The sequence below is a fragment of the Equus caballus genome, chromosome 15 (assembly GCF_041296265.1).
Source record: "Equus caballus isolate H_3958 breed thoroughbred chromosome 15, TB-T2T, whole genome shotgun sequence".
NCBI classification, from domain to species: Eukaryota; Metazoa; Chordata; class Mammalia; order Perissodactyla; family Equidae; genus Equus; species Equus caballus.
Genome location: NC_091698.1, coordinates 79,365,122 through 79,378,965, shown reverse-complemented (window position 1 = coordinate 79,378,965; position 13,844 = coordinate 79,365,122). Strand labels below are relative to the sequence as shown.

The 13,844-nt window shown below is 41.7% G+C and overlaps 1 protein-coding gene across 29 annotated transcripts in view; it reads left to right on the top strand.

The window, feature by feature from the left end:
- LTBP1 (latent transforming growth factor beta binding protein 1) overlaps window positions 1-13,844 on the top strand; it is a 382,661-nt gene that overhangs the window by 202,316 nt on the left and 166,501 nt on the right. For all 29 annotated transcript variants that reach the window (XM_070236510.1, XM_070236508.1, XM_070236507.1 and 26 more), the window contains one exon: window positions 13,672-13,774. In XM_070236510.1, coding sequence (XP_070092611.1) covers window positions 13,672-13,774 — 103 coding nt within the window. The remainder of the gene's footprint in view (window positions 1-13,671; window positions 13,775-13,844) is intronic.

The following is a 13,844-nucleotide window of genomic DNA, read 5'->3' as shown; positions in this document are numbered from 1 at the left end:
AAGGAGCTGGGACATTAAGTTCTGCTTAGAAACCTGTTCCTTAATTTCCACAAAGTCTCGTCTGCCCTGACTAGAAGAGTCTTACTGGGGTGAGGCTTAAAGCTGTGATGAAATACTCATGATATTCTGATGGGGATAATGCCAGAAGCATTGTAACACTTTTCACACTGGTTATTTCCCTAAATGGAGTCCATAAACTACATAAATAGATGAGAAGTCTAAAAAAAGAATAACCATAAAACATTTTACCAAAGACTCTTGGCCTCTCACTTGTGCTTTATCCTTATGTGGGAAGGAGATCTGAGTCAGCCAGGCTGGGTCAACAGTGAGTTCAGGTGTATATGTGGCCCTCTCCCCTTCCCTGTTTTTCAGGCCTCATGCTCTTTGGGGCAGGGCCCTCCCAGGTGAACTTGGACTTCTTGCAGAGGTGCTCCTGGGCAGTGATTAGGGGAGGCAGGGCCAGAGCTACCAGACGTCTGCCTTCTCCATGAGCAGGGTGTGCTGATTGCATTTACTGAAGCTTGGCCTCCTTCAGGTGGAATAAGTCATTAACACCAGGCGCTTCCTGTGCCATCTGGGTTTTTCTTCAGTGTCCCACTCAAATACTCTTTTGGCATAATCTAAGAAATATTTAATTGAGTGTTAGTGAGTCTGGTTGTCTCCGGTGGCTCTGAAATGGCCGTCCTTGCCAAACCTTACCTGTGTCGACAGCAGAGGTATCACTGAAGGTGTCACACACGTCTCAGTGATGGGCGCCTGGAGCTCTGCAGCGTTGGCTGGTCTTGCTCCAGCAACCTCTGCCAGAGTGACTGTGTGCGGGGGCCCTCTGTTGGAGTTGAAAAGATCAGTAAAGACAGGGATAAGATCCAAAGAGGAAAAGAGCCGCATGTGAAAGAGAACACGTCTGCATGTCACTGGGCTGCTGCCAGTGGGGAGGAGAACTGCTAGTTTTACTTGGATTGAGAATGTGAGTCTGAGACATTAGGATAATCAAAATATAGATTCTTAGAACTGAAGGAGAGTGCTTCAGAGAATGGGTGATGCCCCAGACATTACCCTTCTGACTGCCTAATATCCAGTCTTTACCCAGGCCAATGTCTTTTGGGCACCGAAGAGTATGTCAGCTTCAAGTCTTCGCTTTACCCTGACCTGTTCAATAGACAAGCAAGTTTCTGCTTCTCTGGTCCTCCCCAAGCCACTCCTCTCAGATGTTTTTCATTTTATTGGCAGTAAAAATGCCTTTATCATGACAGGGCTATCAAATTTCTGTATTTTATACCTCTAGGGCTCACTAAAATAATATACCTATTAATAATTAGACTCCTGTTTTTGCAGAGGAATAGGCATTGAAAATAATTATGGGGCAGTTCAGAGTGGAAGCATATTAAGTCATTTCTGATATTGGCAGTGTGGTAAGATTTTGTGGTCATTACATTTGAAGATGACATTTCTGAGCATGTTGGAAGTAGTTTTAAGAGATCATGACTTGAATTGATGGTTGATTTAGGCTCTATACATTATAAAAATGTTTAGAGTCACAGCTGGTATTTCTAGGGCTGACAATGTTTCTTGGCTTTGTCTGCATGATCCCTTGAAATTGGGATTTGCTAAAACGAAGTGGGATCATCTGGTTTACTAAGAAAAATCCCCATCCTCTAGAATCTGACCCATAAAATTGTAGTGGAAAAAACAAAACTAGGGGCTGGCCAGGTGGTGTGGTGGTTAAGTTTGTGCACTCCACTTTGGTGGTTTTGATCCTGGGCGCACACCTGGGACTGCTCGTCAGGCCTTGCTGTGGTGGTGTCCCACATACAAAATAGAGGAAGATTGGCACAGATGTTAGCTCAGGGCCAATCTTCCTCACATACACACATACACACACACACACACACACACACACACACAAAGGCAGCATTGCATACCGATCTTACACACACACACACACACACACACACACACACACACACAAAAAGGCAGCATTGCTCCCTGTCAAGAGACAACAAAATGATTCCCCTGTACCGCCCTGTACCTGCCTCCACAATGATGATACTACCGTTTCTTTTTCTTTCTCAACCTCCCATTTTTTTTTTCCTCTTGTCCTGTTTTGTGGATAAAAGAATTTATGTATAAAATTGGATATTCTGTTACCGCAAGATCTCTTTAGGAGACTGTGCATTTACTCTAGTGGTAATGCTGTTGTGCAGTTTTGAAATTTCTGTTTTGAAGGAATTGTTTCAAAACCAGTTTATGAGCTGCACAACAATATTAGTCTTTCTTTGATCTTCTGCAGCTCATTTGTCTATTGTATTCTTAATGAATCTGAAAGTTTCCAGTGGTCACTGTAGCGAGCAGGGATTTGCCACCATTGAGGCTATTTAAAATAATGTCTTCAGCCCTGAAAGAATTCTAAAATCGGAACAGAGGAGTTGTAAATATTTTGAACAAAGACAGCAATGCCTTCAAGATGACTCCTTTAGAGAGGACTGGTTTAGAATGTGTAAGCTTTAACAGAGTTGTGAAGAATATGGGCTTAACATTCTGTAGCTTTGGGGTAGGCCTCTTAATTAGGTGGTGTATTTTTATACAATTGATAGCTGATAGAGAACATTCACATTTATGTCCTTACTTGACTGTCAAACCACCTTCAAAACAAGGAAAAGTAGGTATTCTTGTCTCCCATTTAAGTGAAACTTGAGGCTCAGAGAGGTAGGGAACCAGCTTATGTCGGTATGTCCACGTCTATAACTCTTTTTCCATTTTAGCGAACTCTCCATATCTCTGACCCTCAGTTTCTTCATTTTTCAAATAATTGCTTTGGCTGAGAAGGCTCCCAAGGCCTCCTTTCGCCCTGCAGTCCTCTGCCAGTGATGATTTTGACATCTTTCTTCTTTTCTACAATCTTAGGTACCACTGATACTAACTAACATATGCATAGGATCTATGGACAAAGCCAACTGTACAAATATCAAAGATAGTCAGTACATATCTCACATGATTTCTCAAGTCCCCTCAGGTGTCGGCTCCCCCAGAAAGCCTTCCAGTCTGTCTTCAACCCACATTCTGTACTCCTTCCTGAACTCTTCCTACATGTATAATCCAGTCTTCCTCATCAGATTGCCCTTTTGTGTGCGTGGGCCACTTACAAACTGAGCTCGGTGCTGGGCCCAGATGAGTAGTCAATAAATAATGTTAGTATTAGTCAGGTGAGGCTAGGTTGTGCTATAGTAATAAGGATGACAAAAGCATACATTTTGTATGTACTAGATGTCTAACAGGTGATCAGGGGGCTCTGTGCTAAGATCTCTTAGGGAATCAGGCTGATAGTGGGTCTACTATGTTACTGCCATGCTATCTCAACACAGCCCATGGCTGCCTCAATTTTTACAGAGGGAGAAGGGAAGTACCTCAAGGGACACTCATTACTTTTCCGCAGCCCATTTACAGAATGAGTTGCATGGCCCTGTCTGTTAGTGCTATAGACTGAATTGTGGCCGCCTCAAAATTCATATGTTGTTGAAGTCTTAACCCCCAATGTGACTGTATTTGGAGATAGTCCATAAAGAGGTAATTAAGATTAAAGGATGATCTTAAGGATGGGGCCCTGATAAGATAGGATTAGTATTCTTATAAGAAGAGACACCGGTGAGCTTGCTCTTTTTGCCATACTGGAGGACACAGCAAGATGGCGGCCTTCTATAAGCCAGGAAGAGCATCCTCACCAGAACCAACCATGCTGGCACCTTGATCTTGGATTTCAACCCTCCAGAACTGTGAGAAAATGAATTTCTGTTGTTTAAGCCAGTGAATCTGTGGTATTTTACTATGTCAGCCCAAGCAGACTAATATAGTTAGGGAGCCAGGACATGTGGGGAAGCAAGGGGTTGTTTGGTGAGAAGTAAATGTTCCTACCACAAGTGGCAGAACAAGGGTCAACAGAGATGTGGCTCCCCACTTGCAGGGAACTAAAGAAACCTATTAATATGATTTGTGGCATTCAGTTTTTCTACACTAGTTGCAACCAAACCATAGGTAATTATTAGTTTTGAGTTCTGTATACTTGGATGAGACACAGTTTTTCTACACTAGTTGCAACCAAACCATAGGTAATTATTAGTTTTGAGTTCTGTATACTTGGATGAGACACCGAAGAACTGAAAGCTTAACCAAATGAGGCACGTGTTACAATTTACGTAGTGCTGTGAGGCCCCAAATGGTTTTTGTTTCTTTCAGCATCTCTACATAGACGAAAGGAAACTGACAGGCAATGAAGTTTAATATAGAAAATGTTTCTCAATACTGTTGTAGAAATAAGCATTGGGGAAGATTGGCCTTTATGTTTATCCTTTGGGAGTGATCTGGTTTCCATAGTAATAATAATCATGGCTGTATGCTCATCTTTATTTCTTCCCTCTACATGAGTCTATCTTTTTAGACACATCCTTGGTAATAGGATAAATTTCATCATCTCACCATCTAGTATTAGGACTTATGATGTAATTTGTGTTGTTTTGCTGCAAGGAAAGGCTAACAGGAATTATGCTGTCGGGATATAATCATGACAATACTTAACTATTCTTTTTGCAATTTAAGAAGAGCAAGACGCCTATGACAGCCTGGGAGACTTGACTGTTGAAATGCTCAGATCATTGTAGAGGTGGAGAAAATAGGCAGCCCAAATTTGATCATTTATTTAGAAAAGATGTCAAGTAGAATCATAAGTTTCACGCTTAAGAATTTTTTTCTCCTTGTATGTTACTTTAAAACCATTTTGCCTTAGTGTAACTTTTAAAATACCGTTTCATAAACTAAAGTAGTTGTCTGGAATTCCTTGAAGCCCATGGTTTGGCTTCAGCAGGCTTTAAACAAATACACTCTCAGAAATCAATGTGGATCCATTTCCAGCAGTTAATGCCCTAGTCACAGTAGATACTTTGTAAAATCAATAGCCTGAAATATCAGAGGATTATGGTTATATCAGATACCCCAAATGCCTAACATTGTTTTAATTACTCTAATAAAAGAAAGCTGGGTGGACTTAAAAAAAAAAAAATCCTTGCCTATAAAGAATGTTCTGCTCAAGCCAAAGAAAATTTTTTACAAGTTCTTTTAGAAAATCTGGAAGTATTTAAGTGTTTTCCTCTTCTTCTTATGAGACAATGCCTGTTATCCTGCCAGTGCTCCATCGTACAATATTCTGCTTTATGACAATGGGCCTTTAGAACAAGTTGATCAAATATGTTGTTGTAGTTGCATTAGTGATAGGGTTCAGAGATTTGGATGCTGTTTCTCATTGGCACATAGAAATAAGCATATTTAATGTTCTGGTACATGGATATTGAAGAGCTTTCATGAGGTTTTCCAGTTTAATTTGGAGCCACGGTTGGTCCAGAGGCTAGAATAACACTGTTTTGCTCAGAAGATGGGCAGAAGTCATTTTGCCAGAGTGGAGAAGTGTTTATATTATAGTGAAAAGATTGATGATGGGAACAATGAAGAGCTGTCACAGGAATTTGGATTAACCCAACCCGTTATATACAGTGAGAATTTTCCCCATAAGGGACCTCATCCTGATCTTATGAAAAGAAGTCCAAGATTTCCAAAAATAGGATTCACATTCCTCAAGCGGATTCCTAGTATTTTGAGTGTAGCTTCAGTTCACCAGAATACCTCAAAGCTTTCTACCAGAACATTGGAGTAAGGTGCTTCTGGGTGTGGGTGGAGGTGAGCATAACAACTGCACAGGTGGAATAATTTATGGGACACCTGTGCAGGGTGGGTTGATAGACCATAATGTGACTTTATAACAGGTCACAGCTCAAGGTATGCAAAACCTGCATCTCCATGACCATCTTGAATAGTTTCTGATATTTTGCTTATTGATAATCATATATAACTCATTGTATTTATTTCTGATAATCTGAGAAGGAGTTTAAGAGCCTTGATAATCATATATAACTCATTGTATTTATTTCTGATAATCTGAGAAGGAGTTAAGAGCCATGACTATCTTCAGGAAGATAGAGCAGCCTTTTTTGTGAATACAGGCTAGCAGGAAAGAAGTGGGCATGAGGAACAATCAAGAAGAGGTGGCCCCTCCTGGTTATCACTGATCAAGCTGGTCTAGGTCAGGGTGTGATGTTAGAACTATGAAACATGTAGCATCCTGGAATCTAGTGTATCAACCTGGCAGGCAGGGAATGTTTAAGGAACACTGACTTTCGCAGGACTCCCTGACGCTGGACACCATTCCACCATAACTGTCTGGTTACTCTCACCCCTGCACTAGAGCCTGCATAGAAATCATAGAATTTAGGCATATCAATGAATATTAGCAATTGGTCTATCTGTAAAATTTAATTGATGAGGAAGCTAAAGTCCAGAGAGGTAAACTAACTTTCTTCACGTCTTGTATTGAGTTTATGGTAGGTGAAGACTAAAACTGAGGCTTTCTGGTTCCTACTCCAATGTTGTTTCTACTATTCCATCCTGTCTCTTGGGCCATCTTTTCTAGGCATGGAGGATTCACGAGAAACCATTGCTATCTGTATAAGTTGGCTTGGGCTGACATAACAAAATACCATAGACTGGGTGGCTTAAACAACCGAAATATTTTCTCACAGTTCTGGAGATTGGAAGTCTAAGATCAAGGTGCTGACAGATTCAGGTCCGGGTAGGGCTCCGTTCCTGGTTTGCAGTTGGCCACCTTCCCGCTAGGTCCTCACCCAACAGAGAGAGAGAGGGGGCACTCTGGTCTTTCTTCCTCTACTTATAAGGACACTAACCCCGTCACAAGGGCTCCACCTTCATGACCTTATCCAAACCTAATTACCTCCCGAAGGCCCTACCACCTAATATCATCCCATTAGGTTCAGGACTTCAACATGAATTTGGGGAGAAGGGCACACAAACATTCAGTCCATGCCACCAGCTGAACTTGAAAGGACAGGTATGTTCTCTGGGACTTTACTAAGGGAGTTCCATGTTCTTCAGTGTTTTGTGACTGGGCCATGGATGCTTGGGGAGAGCGGATGCAGAGTGGGCTCCACTAATTTGGCTTCATGGTCTTGGTTCTCTGGTACCAAGACATGGCACATGACAAGAAGGATCTTGATGCTTCCAAAGTGAAATTGTCTGCTGCTTGAACATTGATATCAACTACTTGAATTATTGTAATTCAGTGATAAACTATGTTGTGCTTCTTGAGTAGAATTAAAATGAAATCCATGAGATGACAAACTCTCGGCAGCATTTATTCTCTGACCATTTCTTTATTAGCCAGAGCACTTTTGTAAAAATCTGAACATTTTTAGCAAAATCTTAATATCTTTTTTCTTTATTTCTAGGTCTAACATTTATTTTCACACATCTCTTTTCTGTAAGTTGTCTCTGGGACATTGTATATTGAGTAGCTATGAGATTACTCGGTCGTTTGTTAAGCAAGTCCAGGTTTTTAAATGAGGGGCCTGGGGGAAGGGGTCTAATATTGATTGCAAGCTCAGTGTGTCATGGCCATCTGGCTATCTCACGTAGAATCTGTCTCACATATATTGTCTCAGTTTTCTTGAGAGCTCTGTGAAAGTAGACATTTTTAATTCCATTTTATAGAGGAGGAAATAGAGGTGGAGAGTTTTGCTTATGGTCATGTAGATGGTAATTGGTAAAGTGAGGATTTGATTCTATGTTGGTTTGACTTCAAAAGCTGTGTTCTTGCCATTTACTCAGTTATGGGTCGTCTTTACTTGACTTTGCACTGGGCCCACAGGGAATATGATTGTGTGGAAAGGTCAGTTTCACATTCGTAAAGCACAAACTCTGCCAGACGTGAAGCTGCCTGGGGGTTTGCTTTGTGTGGGGACGTCTCTTGTTGGGGACAGCATTTGTGGGGGAAAGAGAGAATTTGTGCTGGACTTAAAAGGTCCTTTCTGCTGTTTGTTTGAGAAGAAGTGTAAACAGTGGACCTTTAATAATTACCCAATTTCATATTTTGCTCCTCTGATTACTGATCATGTTGACCTTAAATATAATTTATTCCCTTTTTCCCCATGAATGATAGAGACTATCCAAATAATTTTTTTTTCTTTTGAGGGAAAGTACTAGATGTAGAAAGTATACTTTTATTAAAAAACAATCTTCTTCTCCTCTTCCTCTTTCTCTTTATCAGTATTTCTGTGTTTTCCATTAATTCAAGGATGCCAAATATTTCACTGGAAGCAATCAAAAACTTTTCTGCTTTGGGAAAAGGAACTGCAATGCTTCCTTTCCCCTGTCTACTGATTAATTTTGATATCCAACCACAAATCGAATCCCAAATTTGGAAAATTCTCCATGGTTTACCTTCACCTTATTTTCTGACTTTCCCCACCCACCCTCTCTGTTCCCCGTATTTGGCCTGCCTTCCTCTGGCTTTCCCCTCCCCACACACCTGCCCTGGGGTCCCTCCCAGTTGGTGGTCAGTCTTAGGCTTAGCAAGAGCTGCTCCATCTCTTTGGAATCTCTTTCCTCAGGCCAGCCGTTGAGTCACTGCCTTGTTTCAGCTCTTTCCTAAACACAGTCCTGCATACTCTTGTAAGAGTTGCAATGAATCAGCCTTCTCTCTTCTTTCATGTTTTGCTTCAGTGCAGTCTCTAGGAGCTTTTTAAAAGTCTGTATTACTTTAACATTTTAAGTTTTGTTTGTTTGTTCCTTTGGCTCCAGTGCCTTATTCTCTTTGGGAAAACGTTCTTTATTCAAACTTAAAGTATCTTATGCTTCATTGTATACTGGTTCCTGATAGCAAAATAAAATGAGTTATATACGTATGATAAGGATAATTCATAAGAATATTTCAATACTATCGTTTTTAAATGTCTTAAATAGTAAGACTAAATAGTAGGTCCTTGACATGGTGGCCACCTTCATGGAGTGGTCCTTTTACTAGTGAAATGTCTGAACTCTTTTAATAAATGTATCCTGAGAGCCCAGCAAATGGCCAGCACTGTAATACTTTATAGGTTGTACCCACACAGCACACAAGCTGAGGAGGACAGATGGGGATCCAGCTCATTTCTCTGCTTACCAAATGCTACGTCCTGGTGCAGAAGACATCCCCAAAGCTCGCTTTTTTCTAGTCCCCACACAGGGGCTGATGGGGTAAAGGCAGCCCTGCTGGACATGCATCATTTAATCTTGCTGCAATCCTTTGAAGTTGAGCTTATTGTCCCATTGTCCCTTACTAGCCAAGAGAAGCTGGATGATCTGTTGAACATCTTGCTGCTCATCCAAGAGAACTGGGATTTAGATCCAGGTCTAGTGACTTTCCAGTCCAGTACTCCTTTCTTTTCCCCAGGGCTGCATCTTCATTCCCTAGAACCTGGCACAGTGCAGCGAACATTCTTAGAATGAGGCTATCATAGGTACCAATAATTTTAAGGTATGAAAGTTGAATCTCATGAAACCAGACTTCAGTGTTTATCACAACCTCTTCAAATTATTGTTCATCTCTGAAGCAACTCCAGGAGTGAATTTTTGGCAAAAATTGTAAGCCTTGGTTGCTAAGTGATAAGTTTTGAGCTTCATTCTTGCTCGTATATTTATAGGGAGATCTAGTAAAACTGTAATCACAGCTTCACTTGGAGTATCAGGACAGTGCTGTGATATTACCTCAAAACCGAGGGTGAAGTCTCCAGATAAGTATTCTCAATCAGATCAAGATTTAGAAAAGTACGTTATCCTGCAATCTATTAATTCTTAACAATGTTTAAAAATGAAAGTTGTAACATGGACATTCATGGAGTAATTGTAATGATTTTTAGATAGCCTTACCTGCTGAGGCCTACTGCTAATACAGATATGAAGATAGGAAGGGTTATCTTCATGCACCCAGTCTTCTCAGAGTGTTGGTGAGGGCACTGGTGGATTGGGACTGGGAGTAGCTCTATTTATTTTCTCTGTGTAGTTTGCACAAGTTCTGTAGGAGGAGGCTCAGACTAGGGTGAGCATCTCTGGAGATGTTGACGTAACTGAGGGGGTAAGACACGAGAGATGGTTAGGAGGCATCTGCCCAGAAAAGGTCCTGTTACAGATGTGAGAGCAACAGAAGTACTTGAGATTGTCTTTCATGCGTAGTAATTTGCATTTCCTAAATCAAGTAATGCAACCTACCAGTTTCTATTGAACATAGAACCCTAGACCTGGCAGAAATCATGAATCATCTGGTTCACATTCTGGGCATTCCTGTGGGGTGGTCCTCTAGCCTCTATTCCCAGTGAAGGTGACAGCACCTTCCATTTTTGAGGAACATTAACTGTTGTAAAGGTCTCCTGCTTTCGGAGTTGAATCTTCTCTTCCTGTGATTTGCAGCAGTTAGTCCTGCTAATACCTTCTTCATGCAACTAGCTTCAAGTAGCAAGCTTGTTTATCATATCTGAACTCTGCCATCATGGCTACACACAGTCTTATTTTCTCTACTTTCTTCAGTTGACACTCACAGGACCTGGTTGCCAGAACCTTCATTGTTCTGTTTTCATTACTCTAGGTGGTGCATGCATTTGCTGAATCGTAGCATGGATGTGTGGGGTTATAGTGTCCCTGATCTGCAGCATGAGGTTGTATGAACTTTTTGAGGAGCTATATAACATGTTGGTCATTTGACGGGGTAGGTTTTTCTTTCTGACTTGAAATAGCTCAATATTGGGTTATAAATTTAGCATGTTTCTCCTAGATTGCTTGTACATAAGAGATGCCTTGAATTGAGAGACAGGATTTCTCTGAAAATGTGGTGAATGAGTTACATAAGAGAAAACACATTTGTGTTTTTAACTTGTAAAAATCACCTCACTCTGAGCATAAAAGTGTAGTTAGGCAGAGTCAGTCCCTGTCCATGAAATTCTGTCTTATGGAGAAGCAGAATCTACCAGTCTGAGAGAAGGACCTGTTGAATTCTAACATCCTGTTCTGTGGAGTTCTTTCCAATATGACCTTTTGGTGTGGAGGAGAGAAGATCCTTGTTCTACCTTCTTTTCCTCTAGATACATCTACAGCCAGGTAAAACCTAGTGGTTTTGGGTTGACTCTTCTGTGAGAGCCCTGCATATTGCCACAAGGATCTCTCCGGGGGAGTTTCTGGCTACACATGAAGTCTCTTCGTAGTTAAATAACTCAAGGGGCATACATGAAACTTTGTGCCTTGTTAGAAGCCTAACTTCATCCCTTGCAGTCTATTCTCGTACTGTGCAGACCCAGTTTTGAGAAGAACACACAGTGTCGTGGTACCACCTACACTGCCATTTATTTAATCGATTTGGATGGCTTGTGCTGCTCTTGGCTGTGGACCTGCAAAAACAAAGCCATGGGATAAAGCAGCCTGAATTCTGTAATGAAAACCTTGTACCTTTTTTGAGACCTGGTAGAGAGAAATGATTTATTTTTGCCCTACCAAATAAAACATTCTAGGAATCCAAGGTGAAAATTGGATTTTAACTGCTACTAAAATCTTGAGCATATAAAATCAGCAAGTGTTGAGAGTTTTGCTTGATTAAGAGAAGAATCTAAAGAGTCTGGTACAAGAATGAGCTACATACGATGTGCACTGGTGTCTTACATAAATCTGATTGATAAAACTGGAAATAAACATCAAGCGCACTTGGGCAGCAGATTGCAATAGTGGAGACTTCTGTGTTCTTAATATAATCATTTCGTTTCCAGTCTTATGCCTGGAGCATTCTTCTTCCATGCTTCATATTTCAGATTTAAGCCTTCTGTGATTAAGCTGAAGGAGTCTGGAAACTACCTGAATCCAGCCAGTACGTGCTTTTCTTCTCTCAGGTTCTCATTTGATCGTGTGTTCACTCTTCCTTCCCTTCTCATCTTCTCTCCTCTCCCCCTCTCATCATACACTGTTTTTGGAGAGCACACAACGTCCTGTCAAAATTATTAAAAGCCATCAAAACCTAAGGACTTGAAAGCTATGATGTAACTGAAACTTCATTAATTGTGCTGGGCCTTCTCTGGTTTTGTTTTACAATTTGGACATGTAGACGCTTAGAGCCTCATTCAGAATGTTGCATGCCTGGACCCGGCGGGAAAGAAGCACTGTCCCTGGAGGCCTGCCAGGTGACTGGTATCTGCTGCCTGCTGCCCTTCTAAGGGTCACCACCTGCCCGGTGGTGTCACTGGATTCCGCTCACTGGCCTGGGCGCGTCTGCTGACTTCCGTTGGTTTTCACAGGCCACTGCTCGCCTGGGTGGGCTGCAACTAGTTTGTTTGTTCCTTTCTTCCCTCAATCAGTCAGTATTTGTTGAGCATTTTCAACGTGTCCTGTGGATTGAGATATAAAGATAAAGAAGATATGTCTGTATTTAATTAAAATGCATAGCACAGGCAGCAGAACTGTGTAGAAAATGCCCAGGAGGAACTCACTGAAACTGAGGAGATACAAGGTTTCACAGTGACGGTTCTTCAGAGCTGGGGCTCATGGCATAAAAGAAAGTTAATCTGGGCAAAGGAAAAAGGAGGGGTCTTCCAGAGAGAAGAAACGGCTTTTGGAAAGACACAGTTTGTTCGGAAAATAAGGGGTCTTTTGGTGTGCCTGAAGGATGGAGGTAGAGAAGTGGAGGCGACAGAGAGAAAGTCAAAAAGATTGTCTAGGGCAGGAATAGGAAAGACCTTATATATCGTACTGGGGAATTTGTAGTCTTCAGACAGTAGAGAGTCACTGAAGGTTTTTAAACAGAGTAGTAATGTCATCAGATTTGTCTTTGGAAAGATGGCGCTGGAAACCGTTGGGAGGAATTTGTAGAGGTTGAAGCGGAGGAAGGCAGAGTGACCCCTTAGATCTGGAGGCTGGGCTTAGCCTACTGAGTGGGGATGGAGAGTCATCTGGCCCTCCCTGCACGATTGGCCTTGGGATCAGCACACAGAGTGGATCTGTTTTCCTATACCCTTCCCAACCTCGGTGAGTTGGTCTAACTTTAGGCCCCTGCCTCTCAGCCTCTTCTTACCTCCTCCGGTTAGCCGGATGAGATGGGTTTTTACATTTGACAACTTGTGTTGCTCCAATAGCCTCTAAGCTTGGCTGTTATGCCTGCTGGCCTTGCTTAAATTTGCCAACACCTTCTCAGCTTGGCTGACCTCCCTGGGTCAGACCACTTGGCTGCCTGGAGGCTTCCTTTCTGCCAGAGCTGATCTGGCTCAGCCCATGATCATTTTTTTTATCGTCCTTTCCTATCCTGTCCCTGCCCAGGCCTTGGTGTTATAGGAAGATGGAAAGCCTCTTGTGCGTGGGACCTATGCTGCATTGTCAGGGTTTACACACATGCCACACCCTTATACCTCTGTTTCCTGATGATCCACAGCAGAGATTCAAAAAGTTTATAGTGATATTTTAAGTTTTGAGGTTCTCATTAAGAAAAAAAAGGCATTGAAACTTAAATTTTATAAAGTGCTCTGAGCAGTGACAGATTTTCATAAGACTAAAATTGCCAAGAAGCTCTTGGAAATGTGCTTGTTCATTTTAGTATCGTATTGATTCTATTCTGGTGTTTTGTTTAGAAGTTTTAGAGGTTTTGCTTTTCCTCTCTAATTGTGTCCATAACAAGGGAACTCTTTTATAATGTGACTGTGAAGCCTAGCCATGCTCCAGAGCTGGGCATCGTGCAATCAATTAACCTTCATATTTCACACCTCATCATTGCAGTGTGGCAAAGCGCTCCCTGGCCTTTCAAAGCAGGAGGACTGCTGTGGAACTGTGGGTACCTCCTGGGGCTTTAACAAATGCCTGAAGTGCCCCAAGAAGCCGTGTAAGTGATGTTTCATCATTCTTTTGCAGATTAATGTAGCATATCTGTTTCCTTATGATTACCGTTTTAA